The 13,664-nt window shown below is 38.2% G+C and overlaps 1 protein-coding gene across 1 annotated transcript in view; it reads left to right on the top strand.

Moving 5' to 3' along the window:
• Positions 1-1,308: 1,308 nt before the first annotated feature.
• The window catches only part of LOC140140362 (uncharacterized), a 28,832-nt gene continuing 16,476 nt past the window's right edge, over positions 1,309-13,664 (top strand). The window contains exons 1-7 of the mRNA XM_072162122.1: positions 1,309-1,413; positions 2,407-2,762; positions 5,671-5,809; positions 6,668-7,014; positions 7,685-7,823; positions 9,513-9,838; positions 10,726-10,864. Coding sequence (XP_072018223.1) covers positions 1,335-1,413; positions 2,407-2,762; positions 5,671-5,809; positions 6,668-7,014; positions 7,685-7,823; positions 9,513-9,838; positions 10,726-10,864 — 1,525 coding nt within the window. The 5' untranslated portion in view covers positions 1,309-1,334. The remainder of the gene's footprint in view (positions 1,414-2,406; positions 2,763-5,670; positions 5,810-6,667; positions 7,015-7,684; positions 7,824-9,512; positions 9,839-10,725; positions 10,865-13,664) is intronic.

Raw genomic sequence — 13,664 nt, 5'->3', positions numbered from 1 at the left:
GGGAGGGAGGTTTTGTTTTTGTTTTTTTTCAATGTAAAATTAGCATTGTCAGTAGTTTTCGGTCTTCTCCAACAGTGCTCGAGGAAACGATGAGGCCCTTTTTTTTTTTTTTTTTTTATTTTGAGGGATAAACCCCCTAGAGTACCACAAAAAGACTTGGAAGTGATGCTTGTTTTTTAATAAACTTATTCATATGTATGAAGATTTCATAAATCATTCCAAAGTCTAAAAAAATTTAAAAATCTAAAAAAAATCAAAAAATCTGACAAATCCCAGAAATTGAGGAGGGAGGGACGAGAACCAAAATATTAATTTTACACGGCCTAATGCTGCACACTACCAAGAGTGATGAAAAAGACAAGCAAAAACAAGGAGTGGTAGTCCAGCAAAGGCAAGAAGAAAAAAAACCCACAAAGGCCACCGTTGGGTCCCCCCACCCTGGGTGGGCAGATTAAGCACCATAGTATATTAAGATGAAACAAATAATGTTGGTTACAAGCGTATCAATTAAAAACACATCAGGGATTTTCTACATAAAAACAAAAATCCCACCCAAAAACCCCCTCAATACACCCACCCACCCATCCCCAAACACACATACATGTAGGACAAGTGACAAAACAAACCACAAATAACTTTCCCATATATCACTGTACAATTAACATGGTCACAGTACAAAAAACATGGTCCACCAATGAACTGATTAACTTAGGGTAGACGAGGTATTGTTGGTCAAAGCATCCTAAAAATCGATTTTCATTATTTAGATCAATATATTATTGAAAAATAACACCTTGATGTTTTGCAAAAGTTCATTCTTCAAATCGTATACTTTGCAAACTTGCTTTTATAATGAGTTATGTACGTTTTACAAAAGTGTTGTTGTTTCAGCCCTCTTTACAACGTAACTCACGTACCGCAGCACCTATAAAAGTATATCTGTGATATTTTAATTCTTCTACACACTCGCCATGAATTGAGCAATGCAGTTTTTACCAAAGCTCACTACCATTCGTAAGATGCTGTGAACTACCAAATCACAACAGTTTAAAATAATAAATAACCTTAATGAAAATCGCATCCCATTAAAAACCAAGATATGAGGTTGCAAGTATCTCAAACATCTCAACCATGATCTTATTCCTCCTGATGAGAGGAATATTCCTCCTGATGAGAGGAATAATTGAGACCAGTTTGAATAAAATTGAAGCATTTTGAAACCTATTGGCATCAGGTTTAATTTGATATTTGACATATTTGATCTTCAAACTTTATTTTCTAATTTTGATTGCGGATTCTTTCAGGGGCTGTAGGCGTTAAATCAACGACGCGCGATGGCTATAATGCAGATTCGATCAATTTCACTATTTATGCTGATATTTGCGACAGCTATCGTTCTATCGACCGGAACAGGTAATTACTAATATCGCTACTTTTAATTTCGTTTTTGTTTATTGTTTGTTTGTTTGTCTGTCTGTTTGTTTGTTTGTTTGTTTGTTTGTTTATTTGTTTGTTTGTTTGTGTGTTCCATCTTGGTTTGTTTTTTGTTTTTGTTTCTTTTTTTGTGTGATATTTTCACACACATTTTTTATCTATATTGTGATGAAACTTCCTACAAATGTCAACCATTGGGACCAAAGTTTACAAGGTCATTTCGCGGTCATCAGAAATCAAATTCTTATCAAGTTTTTCAAAATGCCAGCTTTCCACGATCAAGGTAGGCCTATATTAAAACGTCAACAGTGTTATTGCTGCTTGATCAGATCGTCAAAGTCATCCGCCTAACTTACCTCGTGCCCTTGTAAAGAGCACAGTTGCTCTAGTTTCTTCTTTCTTTCTCCTTCAAGTTAGTTCAATCGATAAAGCATTCGACTATGGTGCGAGAGGTTGCGGGTTCGAACCCCGGTGGTGCCTATTACGCTCTCGTGGAAAAATTGAGTTAGCTTGAAATTCCCTGGACAAGGAACTTACTGCTAATTGTCTCGTTGTAACCCGTACGAAACTCGGGGAGCTGATCCTGGTTGCGAAGGTTATTTGTGGAATGTCTAGGGTGTGCGCTCTTGAAGCAGCAAAGTCCCTGAATTGTTGTTAAATGGCTTATGGAATGGTGTGGGGCCGTAGTGGTCAGCGACAACCTGTAAAGTGTGCTGAGGCTTGTGGAGCAACGTCTAGGCGTTGTGCCTGTGCGTAGCGCACTATAAATCACTGCGCTTTTTTTTCTCACAATTTGCTTAAGTTTTATATTTTGGCATTTTGCTCTCACCAAATGCACATTACTATGAAAGTGTCAGCCCTACACCTATTATTAAGCCTATAAGCATTTCACATTGTGCCCTCGTATTGGACTATATATTTTGTTTTAACAAAGTCACGATGTTCTTTTTCTTTTTGTTAATTTGTTATTAGCTCAACCCGCTTGCGACAATCATCTTGGTGTAGAGGATGGATCAATCCCTGACAGCCATATCTGGGCCTCCTCCGAGTGGGACTATGATAATACTGACCAAGGAACTAAAAATGCGCGCCTGAATCGCATTGCACAGCCCGGTACTGCTGGAGCTTGGATCGCCCGGACCAATAATGAAAATGGGAATGTGGAATGGATTCAAGCAAAACTAGGCGGCCTAAAACGAGTTACAGGCGTGAAGATTCAAGGGAGACAAGATTGTTGTCCACAATGGGTAACCAAATTCAAAGTCGCATACGCTAATGACGGTGAACATTGGACGTTTGTGCAGATAGGGAACAATCAGGCTGATATGGTGAGTTTTTATCGGTAATTTTTACTTGAAGTATATGAATTTGTCTTATTTGTATTGAGTTTGGTGGTTTGTATGTCCCCTACCCCTTGATATTGTCATATTTTACGCTGCTACACATCATGCACATGAAAAATTAACACTTTTCTCACATTTTATGTCTATAGAGCTGACAACTTTATAATACTAGAAAGTTAGAACAATCAATTAGCTACATATTGATACCAAAATGAATTCATTTTCATCAGTAAAACTTGAGTTTTGGTGGTTTGAATGTCCCCTACCTCTTAATATTGTCATATTTTACACTGCTGCAGATGGATAATTGAAAATGTTCTCACAATTTATGTCCATCCCGTTAACAACTAATGGTTATTTTGCTTTAAAGGGGGCATTTCGTGATCTACAGCCTCATCCCCCCACTTTTCCCAAAAAAAGTTGAGATTTTTACACCACTGGATACCTCTGGCTACATATTATGTTTATGTACCAAATATTTCTTGCAGATTAATTCGTTTAGCAAAAATATCGTTAAATTTGAATTTCGTTCTGGTGCACCAGAACGAAATTACAACACATTGTCTATGGAGCAGTGTAATACACATAATCATGCATAACTCGCAAACGCAAAATCGGAATCAACTCAAATTTTGGAAATAAGCTTTTTTCGTGGATATCTACTGAAAAATGTCATAAAAAGAGGATGCTAAGATCACGAAATCCTCCTTTAAAAGGTTACAAAAACCAAATACCTACATAGTGAGACCATATTGAATTAACGTTCAGCTATGGTGGTTTGTATGTCCCATACCCCTTAATATCGTCATATTTTACGCTGTTACACATAGAAAATCACACATTTTATGTCTACAAGACAACTGATGGGTTTTTGGTATTATATAGAAAGTTAGAACAATCAATATTAGTTACATGTAGATTCCAAAATGAATTTAAAAAAATATTATGAGTAAACGTAAAATATTTGAACCAGAACAACAATGTTTGCTATATGCTTGACGTTATTAGACAAAATTAAAAAAATGGAAACTTAACCAATTTTAAAAATAGAAATTAGCGCAGTAGTAAAATTTGAAGAGAGTGTCACATACACACCCACCCTACACATTGTTATGAAAATCTGATTTTCTACTAGTGTATGGACTGTCCACTTCAAACATGATTTTAATGAGACCTAGGTTAGCTTTCACCAGTCTATAATATCGAATTGATTAATTCGAATTAAACAGTTCAGGGCAGCGCCATTAATAATAGACATGTTACAAGACTACCAAGTGACAGGTGATGGACCGTACACACACAAAAGAATAGGCACTTTTTGATAATTTTCATCAAGGTTACTCAAAACTTACCTAGCTAATTTATGCATCAGGGGTCTCTGTCTTTTCAATATGTTATGAAAAACTTAATTTAAAAAAGATCTACCGACGGACATAAAAATCCATCGACGGATAGTCTTGTTATGCTCTCACAAACTTAGAAAAAAATCTTAAAAATCCAAAATTTTGGTCTAAAAAATGCCCAAGGTTACTCCTGTCCCATTACAGTCTCAGTACAGTCTCAGTACAGGAAGGCCACCTACAGCGTTGAGGTCAACTTTCTAGACTTCCTGTCTACTGGCAGTAATGGCTACTACCCAGTGCTAACATCAATGAATTGTTTAATTCGAATTAATCAATTCGATATTATAGACTGTTCACATACTATAAAGTTAGAACAATCAACGAACTCTATGTAGGGCCCATAATGTGATCTTGCTCCTGGACTATGTATTATTATGTAAAAGTGAGAGGAACATGACCTAGCGGTGTTAGCACTCAAATATTAAGCTGATACACAAGAGGAATGATATGGATTATATCGCGGAGGTCCCAAGACGGTGTCATACATATATTATAGCACGAACGAATCATACTTTAACCCACTCATACTGCATTTACTGTTCATTTTCCTATACACAATACACAGTGCTCTTACCATTGACGCGTGACCTCTACATATTGCCTAGTTAACGTCACTGTGTGAAAAATAACCGGCCAATATTTTTTGTACTCTCTGAAATTCTAGAAAATATAGTTTGATAACATGTCCTAAATTTTTAGCTAATTTAGATATTTGGAAATATTCGCACTTTGGTGTTTTAGTAAGGAAGGGCACGGCATGCTTGCAAAATTCCCTGTGTAAATCGAATGCAACTTTTAGTGACTATCACTCACTTCCGCTCTCTTCCGAAGGGCATTAAAGCTAAACCACATGACGGATAATTTTTGCACTTACTGTCAATCAAGAATAATGTATACATTACATGTAGGCAAAAACCTGAGTAGGTGGAGCATCTGCAAATGTTCGTACCTCCCTGATATGTAAATGGCAGATAACATTAAAAACAGCTCCCATAACTTTGGTCAGTGCAGCGAGTCAGAGGATTTCAAGTGGGTGATTATTGATTGGCAAGTGCCATATTTGGGCATAAGTGCAGTCCTGGAGTAATTTCCTGTTAACCAGGTTTAAGTACTGCAAAGGTCGAAACATGTTTGCTGTGCAGAATAACTGCACTATGTTTTGACATGTTTACTAATGAAATTGTGTGAAAGGCACTCACAATCTACGGGTCATTTAAGGAGAGTGGATGACAGGAGTCATATTTTTCCAGTTTTAGACAATTCAATTAACTAAAAAAACTGCAGTGTACTTCTTAATATTAATACACATTGAAATGGAGTTACAGAAGCCAATAATCGCATTTATATTTCCATGTCTTGCGGTTCTTGAGTTAAGAGTAATAACATATTAAAACGAAAGTTTGGGCGTTTTTCCTCTCCCCGAGAAGAATCATTCCCACATGCACTTTTGTGATCAGTTTCACTATAGTTTTCAGTTTCATTTATTACAGATATTTAATGGAAACATGGACAAAAACACTGTTGTCACAGCACTTTTCCCAGAACCAGTTCAAGCACACAGCTTCCGGATATTCCCTACCGAATGGCATCAACACATCAGCATGCGTTTTGAGCTTATTGGCTGCGAAGGTAAAACATTTACTCCTGATTCCAGAAAAATGCAGCATTAATTTTTTGGAATTAAGAAAATATTCTCTTATTTTGCCAAATGAAACAGCTAAATTTTAATCATTTAGTTACTAGTAGTTCTAATTGGCAATAAAAGTAAAATTGTTATATTTATTTGCATTTTGAGGGAAAATTACGCAAAAACATGCAATTGTGCTTGTTTTCTTACAATTGTTTTCCTACAATTGTAATCACAATATTTCAACACTTGGCACAAGTCCAAGCATTCAAAATTTTGGGTGTAGGCTATATAGCTCAAAATTTTAATATTTTATGTTATTTTTGATCATTGGTTATGAAATTGATTAGAAAATCTGTTTTTCAAAAATTAGAATGCATAACTTGAAATTAGCCTTTGCACAACGTCACTGGGCGGGGAAAACCTCATGTAGTTTTGGCCCTTGAGCATGGATAAAGCTCAAGGGCTGGTGTAAATCAAATCACTGGTGTGATTTGATACTTTGTAACAAATGTATGAAAAAAAAATCAAATTAAAGCAATAATGTGTAATTTGCTCACAAGAACGCCCTTAATTTGTTTGAATTTCTACTTCTTTGCACGATTGTAATACCAAATGCTGTACTTAAAATCCCCGGTTTTATTTCCCAATTCCGGAATAAAGAGCTCCATGGCTAACTGGTTTTCTTTCATTTTACCTCATTATTTCGCCTAAAAATGATCATAAAACCTCCTTGACAGTTGTTACTAATAATGTGTAATAATTTTTGACATGCACTGAATAACGAAATAAATTTAAATTTGACCGAAATCATACATTATGGCTATAAACAGTGCTCTTCTGATATTTCTGTTAACTAGTTGAACTCAACTGCCGGAACCGTCTTGGTATAGAGGATGACAGGATATCTGATAGTCAAATCACAGCTTCTTCCGAGCTCGACTCGAGCCCCCTCGATCACGGGCCTAGCAATGCACGTCTGAACCGCCAAGCACAGTCTGGCACTATTGGAGGTTGGCATCCCAAATATGATAGCACCACGGAATGGATTCAAGCAGCTCTTGGCGTTTTTACAAGGGTTACTGGCGTGTTGATTCAAGGGAGGCAAGATTGTTGTCCGCATTGGGTGAAAAAATTCAAAGTCCAATACAGTAATGATGGTCAAAATTGGGCGTTTGTCCAACAAACAGACAATCAGCGAGATATGGTGAGTTTATCGGCAATTTGTATCTACCGTAAAACCTTGTCTATAAGCATTATGGTGTTTTGATGAAAGCTAAATTAATATGAAACAGCCGTAAATATGCCAATACAATCGATTGGTATTACAATAATACTTGTTTGTATATTATGCTTGTAGCGGTAATTTATATGCCCAACATCCACAATTTTATAACTTTGTCGACGGGACGGCGCCTGGATTAATTTAGCTTTCATCAAAAGCACTCTATATGCTTGTAGACGAGGTTTTACGGTATTTTATATAGGCATTACCACGAGGCGTGTACACATCTCACGATTTCGAAAAGTATTTTTGATAGAATGCCTATTGAGAGAGCCATCAGTAGGCAGGGGGGCCTAACATGTCTTATACTTAGGTACTTTGTCCTGAAGAAGTCAGAGCTACTCCTGACGAAAGCTTGACAGTTCTAAACTTGTCCGACGGCGAACCCGCTAAAAAACGAAAAGAATGCCTATTGTTCGAAATGGATAAAATAATATACAGCGATTACAGTCACGAGAACCACTTTCACTGCATTATGAACTTTTTAAAGTTTATAACTTAAAAATTTGACCTCCTTGACTTTTGGTCGACCTTTGCACTATAAAATCTGAAATGGTTCTTCATATGGTAATCTTTCCATTTCATTTTATAGATATTTAATGGAAACACCGATCAAAACACAGTTGTTACCAGACATTTTCCTAACGCAGTTGAGGCATCATTCATCCGAATACGCCCTACGGAATGGAACATACATATCTGCATGCGTTTTGAGCTACTTGGCTGTGAAGGTAAATTATTTAGTTCCAAGTGAAGTTACGTATAGTTTCTTAGGGTTTTATAATGTTTTATACATGTTCAGGGGCCAAAACAAATCTTTCACAACCTTTCATGATGTTTTCACCCAGTAATAAGTATTAAACATTATAAAACCCTAAGAAACTATACGTAACTTTAGTGTATACATGTTGAGGGGCCACGTGGACTTACGGTCGTCTTGCGCTCAGGTCTTCAAGTATAAAGGGACCGTTCAATATTTATGCCAGGGAAAGTGGAAGTTTTAATGGAAGAATACGGATTCTTTTTTGGGTTTTGAGGGGAAATCTGAACTAAACTAAAACTGAACTGAACTGGATGAACTGGATCTGATTTTTTTACTTGACCATGAGGAGGAATGCTAAAGAGGAATGGTCCGATTTATCTACATAAAGTTTTCATCTTGATTACATGACATTTACCACCAATTCCCATCTGTGAAGTTTCACGTCAGTACGCTAATTCATTTTGATATGAGAGCTAAAAATGTAATTTTCTAGCCCCATAGGAACACAATTAAGCAGAGGTGCACCTTTTCATTCATAACGTTCAAACTAAAAATCTTTGAGGCCTGAAATTGCATAGGGTCAATGACAAAAATGGAAACCATATCATATTCCACTACAAACAATCGAGAAAGAAATTCTCATGAAAGATCTGTGACTAAAAGATTAATTGACCTTGAAGAAAAGCTATATAGATAATGAACTTCAAGAAGAAATTGTACATGAGTATGCCGAAGTGAAGAAAAACTATATAAAAATACAAAGTCAAAGGTATTATGAGATCAAGAGGCAGGTATTATGATGAAGGAGAAAAAAGCTCTACTCTAAATATTTTTTTAAATTAGAAAAAAGAAATGTTTCAAAAAGTAGAATTGCTGAAATACTTGTAAATAATGTCTTTAAAACAAAATCAAGATATTTTTGGCGAAATCAAAGTATTTTATGAAGATCTTTTTTCAAGTAAACAAGATGGTGAATGTTTAGATATTGAGGAATATCTAAATCAAAATGACCTTTTCGGTAAATCCCATAAGCCTTTGCGAGTACACCTAAGAATTCGTCATTCTGCGTCACGCCGCTCCGCGCCGATGCGCACATCGTTTATCGAACATCGTTACTGCGAATTGCAAGTCGGCGTGACGTCAAATGACGAGTTCTCAGGTGTACTCGCAAAGGGTTATGGGATTTACCGAAAAGGTCAATTGAAATTCCAAAGCTTTCACCACACAGGGACAGCTTTGTGAAAAACGTTTGACTTCGGACGAATGTTACAAAACCTTAAAAGTCTAAAAATAAATTTCCTGGGAGTGGTGAGTTTACCTATGTTTCTGGGATTTGCTTGGAAATGTTTTAGTGGACGAATACTTTCTTATTCGTCCAAATAACAACTTAACATAAATAAACATAAAGGTTACAGAGTATTTGTGAATTTATAATATCTCTTCTTCCTGATTCTGCAACAAAAATAATTATCATTTAATAATACACACGTCACTCTTTCAAATGCTACTTTTACTACGGCTAGAATCCCTGCACCCCTGTTGTATATAAATATATATTACGACTCCTATTCCATAAGGTCTAAACTTTGAATTTTTATACACCCTCCCAAGTTAACACTACTCTTCTTCTCGCTCTTCTTGTATTGTAATTAATTAGTTTGCCAGGGCCGTCTCGGTATAGAAGATGGCCGGATATCTGATAGTCAAATGACGGCTTCCTCCGAATATGACTCCAACCACGGGCCTAGCAATGCTCGTCTGAATCGTGCTGCACAGTCTGGCACTAGCGGAGGTTGGAATCCTGAATATCAAGACACCAACCCGTGGATTCAGGCAGCTCTTGGCGTCCCAACCAGGGTTACTGGCGTGTTGATTCAAGGGAGGCAAGATTGTTGTCCGCAATGGGTGACAAAATTCAAAGTTCAATACAGTAATGACGGTCAAAATTGGGCGTATGTGCTACAAGAAAATCAGCAAGACATGGTGAGTTTATCGGCAATCTTTTTGCAGGGAACCAAACTGTAACGAGGAATGGTGGGAGAGGGCATTAATCACATGATTTTGAAATACAAAAATCGAGAATTTTAAAGGTATTGTCGTAATGGGTGGAGAAAATCCAATTCATTAATGACCGCACTTGAGGTGCTTGGACACACAGAGTAACGGTAACACTTTAAAGTGTAAGCTCAAGAAATATGTAAGTTTCCATACTTTACCGTTTTGTGATCATTATTCGCTTTTTAAGTTTTTTATTGACTTTTGATCGACCTCTTTGCCCTCTATGGTCAATTCTATTACCCCCACGACCCATTATTCAAAATCGCGCACTGTGATTTGTTGAAACGCGTCACGTGACAGACCATTAATTGGCGATAAAGTGTCAAGGGCAACGAACTTTATGTTCTTCTATCATCACAGCGCACAGCAGAGCGCACAGCACACCTGCTTATGTAGGGGAGAATGGAATGTCAGGGATGTGTTATTGTATGTGCATACCTGCTTATAGGGGAGAATGAAATGTTAGGTTGTGTTATTGGAATGTGCATACGCTTTGGCTACGCGTATGCGATCCACCTTGAGGTAAACAACTTGAAATATTTGGGGAAAAAATTGATATTTTCTCTTTAAATCACACTATTTTGTGGTAATAGAATAGAAATAAAGGGTACAGCATTATCCTTTACACGCAAATAATGTGTCCTCGGCAGTAAAAACGTTTAAATAATGGGTTCGGCTGCGCCTCACCCATTATTTACGTTTTACTGCCTCGACACATTATTTTCGTGTAAAGGATCATGCTGTACCCTTTATTTCTTAAGTACCGACAGGTTCTAATTTAAATTGAAATCTTTTAATTTCATATTTTACAGATATTTAATGGAAACACAGATCAAAACACAGTTGTCACCAGATATTTTCCTATTGTAGTTGAGGCATCATTCATCCGAATATACCCTACGGAATGGAGCCAACACATCAGTATGCGATTTGAGCTTATTGGCTGTACAGGTAAATGTTTTGTTTCTGGTCCATGCTTTTTTTTTAGTGTAGTGCAATGGGTGAAGGTTCTTCCTCCTACAAACCCTCTGGAAATCAAAATAGTGCGCCCCTTTATACAGTTGTTTCATACCGACCTACACACACTAGCCGTAAGTATTGCAACATCCCACAGCGTCATCATCCCTCTATCTTCGTGTCTGAAATTGTAATGACAGTAGTGCGAATCCACTAGTTGTTCAACAGCACGGCATGGCGATTTTGTTCCGACGTGAGTTAATAGTTTCAAGATAAAGGCCGAACAATCCGGGCAAAGTATAACACCCACTTGTACCTGTACAAACACCACCTGTACGATAGATACATAACGTTTCTTTTCCACTATGCATATACGATTTTTGTTGTCAGTTTTTGATTTCAAGACGTAGGCGGGGAATTCAATGCGCAGAGTAAAGGTTATCATATTCTTTCAACACATTATTCATGTGCTAGCTTTACAAATGTTTTTTTTCAAATAACAAAAATAACAAAATAGAGCCCGTCAGCGTTTTTCAAACGTGACTCATAAGTGTTTGTATACATGATTGGTACCCACGAGCTCCTCATTCACTTGCTTGATATGATTGACCTCTATAGATTAACTGACTGCAAGTATTGCTCTATACCTAATTCACCTGTTGTTTATGCCCTGAAGCTTTGAACAGATTTTACAAGTTCCCACAAGATGGCCACTGTGACGTCACACTGACGACCTCTATATATTCAAGGATTTGAGATTTTATCACATCAATAGTAATTACACCACCATAGGCCTATGTACTAAGTGGTCGGGTCACATAATTCAAATCAATCCAAATATAATTATGTGCTTCAGAAATGCGAGTCGATTCGGACTGTCATTAAGTAATCAAATCTATTCGCCGTAATGATCGGATTACCTACCGTAGCATTAGAAGCATACAATTTTTGAGTAGATCGCCCTGCACTACAATTAGATTGCACTAATCACCTGTGTATGTCAGTAAACATAGATTGAATACAATACCGCTCTTTTCAAAAATACTAATCTGACAGGTGCGAGTGATCTATGGTTCAATGCATAGGTACCGCGTGAATATTGAAGTGCAGGGCGATATATTCAAAATTGTATTCCTCCTCATCATCATCGGTCGGCTGCGGAGCAGGCTACTGCAAGCTTTCTCCAACTAATGCGATCTTGGGCAAGCGAAACAATTTTGTTTGGCTGCAGCATCCCTTAAGTATCTCCCAGGAGGTGCTGGACATACTGTATTAAAGTACAGTGTGCGCGGCCGTCCCGGTTTCCTCTTCCCATGTGGTGGAATATAAAGCGCATATTCTTTCACAGGCGCGCCATCTTCAAGACGCAGTATATGGCCGAGAAATTTGAGTTGATGAATCTTGACTCTGGCAACCAGTGGAGTGGTGTTGGTCAGGTTGTAGATGGTTTCATTTGGAATCCGAAACTCTGTAGCAAGATGTTGCAAATGCATTGATCAAGTTTTCCATGTCCTTGGTAATTACCCATGACTCGCACCCGTACAGAAAGACAGTAACACACGTTCTCTGAAACAGCTTGATTTTTGTTTCGATTGGCAGGGACGGGCTTCTCCAAAGGCGTTCCAGTTTCCAGAAAGCTGCCCAGGCTAGTGCTTTTCTTCTTTTTAGGTCTCCAACACTAGAGCCCATCTTGGAACCCAAATACTTGAAGTCTGTGACATGGTTGACGGTACTACCATAGACTTCAAGTGCTGGTTGGGCGTTACAGTTTGCAGTCATATATTCTATCTTAGGTGCGCTGATGACAAGGCCTAGATCTGCTGCTGCAGTTGCAGTCCTAGTAAGCTGTGACTGGGCCCGGTCTATGGAAGATTCCAGCAGGACAATATCATCAGCAAAATCCAGGTCATTCAGCATCTTGGCAGGGTACCTGCTTGACCGACGTGGGTATAGGTAACAATTCCAGGGTCAATTCCAGTTGATTTCATGAGAAGGTACCGTAATCTACCAGGATAATGAACAGGTCCCGCATGCACAAGATGCATACCTGTGCATGTAGCGCGCATTTTCGAGATGAGTATTACTCTGACTTTTCCCAACCCGTCTCGGGTGTTCACATGAAACCCAACGGCAAGAGGCCGCTTAGTGCTAAGAGCAGGTCCCTCACTGTAAAAATCGGACCAGCCAAATTTGCACGCTACAGAGCCTGAAAAATAAGATCCCGCGAATCACAAATTGACACACGCATGGTAGCTGCCGGCAACGCGGGGGGGGGGTGCTAACGATCGCGTCGCCAGCACAAGCGTCCTACGCGATCAATAACGCGTATAGGGCGCATTCAACTGTGCCGTAAGCACCGGTACACACCGACATCGCCTGGCTAATAATTACTTGGTGCATCAGAGATGCATACTAAAATCAATACCCGGGATCGATACACGTGTATGTGCTATGCACGAGTTTGATATGAGACGAAAATCTTTGGATACCGGGGTAGAAAATGATGAATATCTCCCGTAAATGATTTCGAAGAAGCCAGATGTGGCTCCTTGCACTTGAATACATGTTTTGAATAGATATGATAGTCGTTAGCTAGCGTCTTGAAAAAGAAGCTTGCCTCTTGAACTCAAAAACTGACAATAATTCTGATTTTATATGTGCCGACTATATAGCACAGTGTATAGGCCAATCGTGGAGGTAGTCTAAAAGCAGATGACATATGGCGTACCATGGTCACTCACACACTGGCGAGGTCAGTCACCCATGGTCACCGGGCTATTGTCAGGAGCCTTAG

This window comes from Amphiura filiformis, chromosome 19 (assembly GCF_039555335.1).
Source record: "Amphiura filiformis chromosome 19, Afil_fr2py, whole genome shotgun sequence".
Classification (NCBI taxonomy): domain Eukaryota; kingdom Metazoa; phylum Echinodermata; class Ophiuroidea; order Amphilepidida; family Amphiuridae; genus Amphiura; species Amphiura filiformis.
The sequence above is the reverse complement of the archived record's forward strand: the minus strand, read 5'-3'. Positions and strand labels throughout refer to the sequence as shown.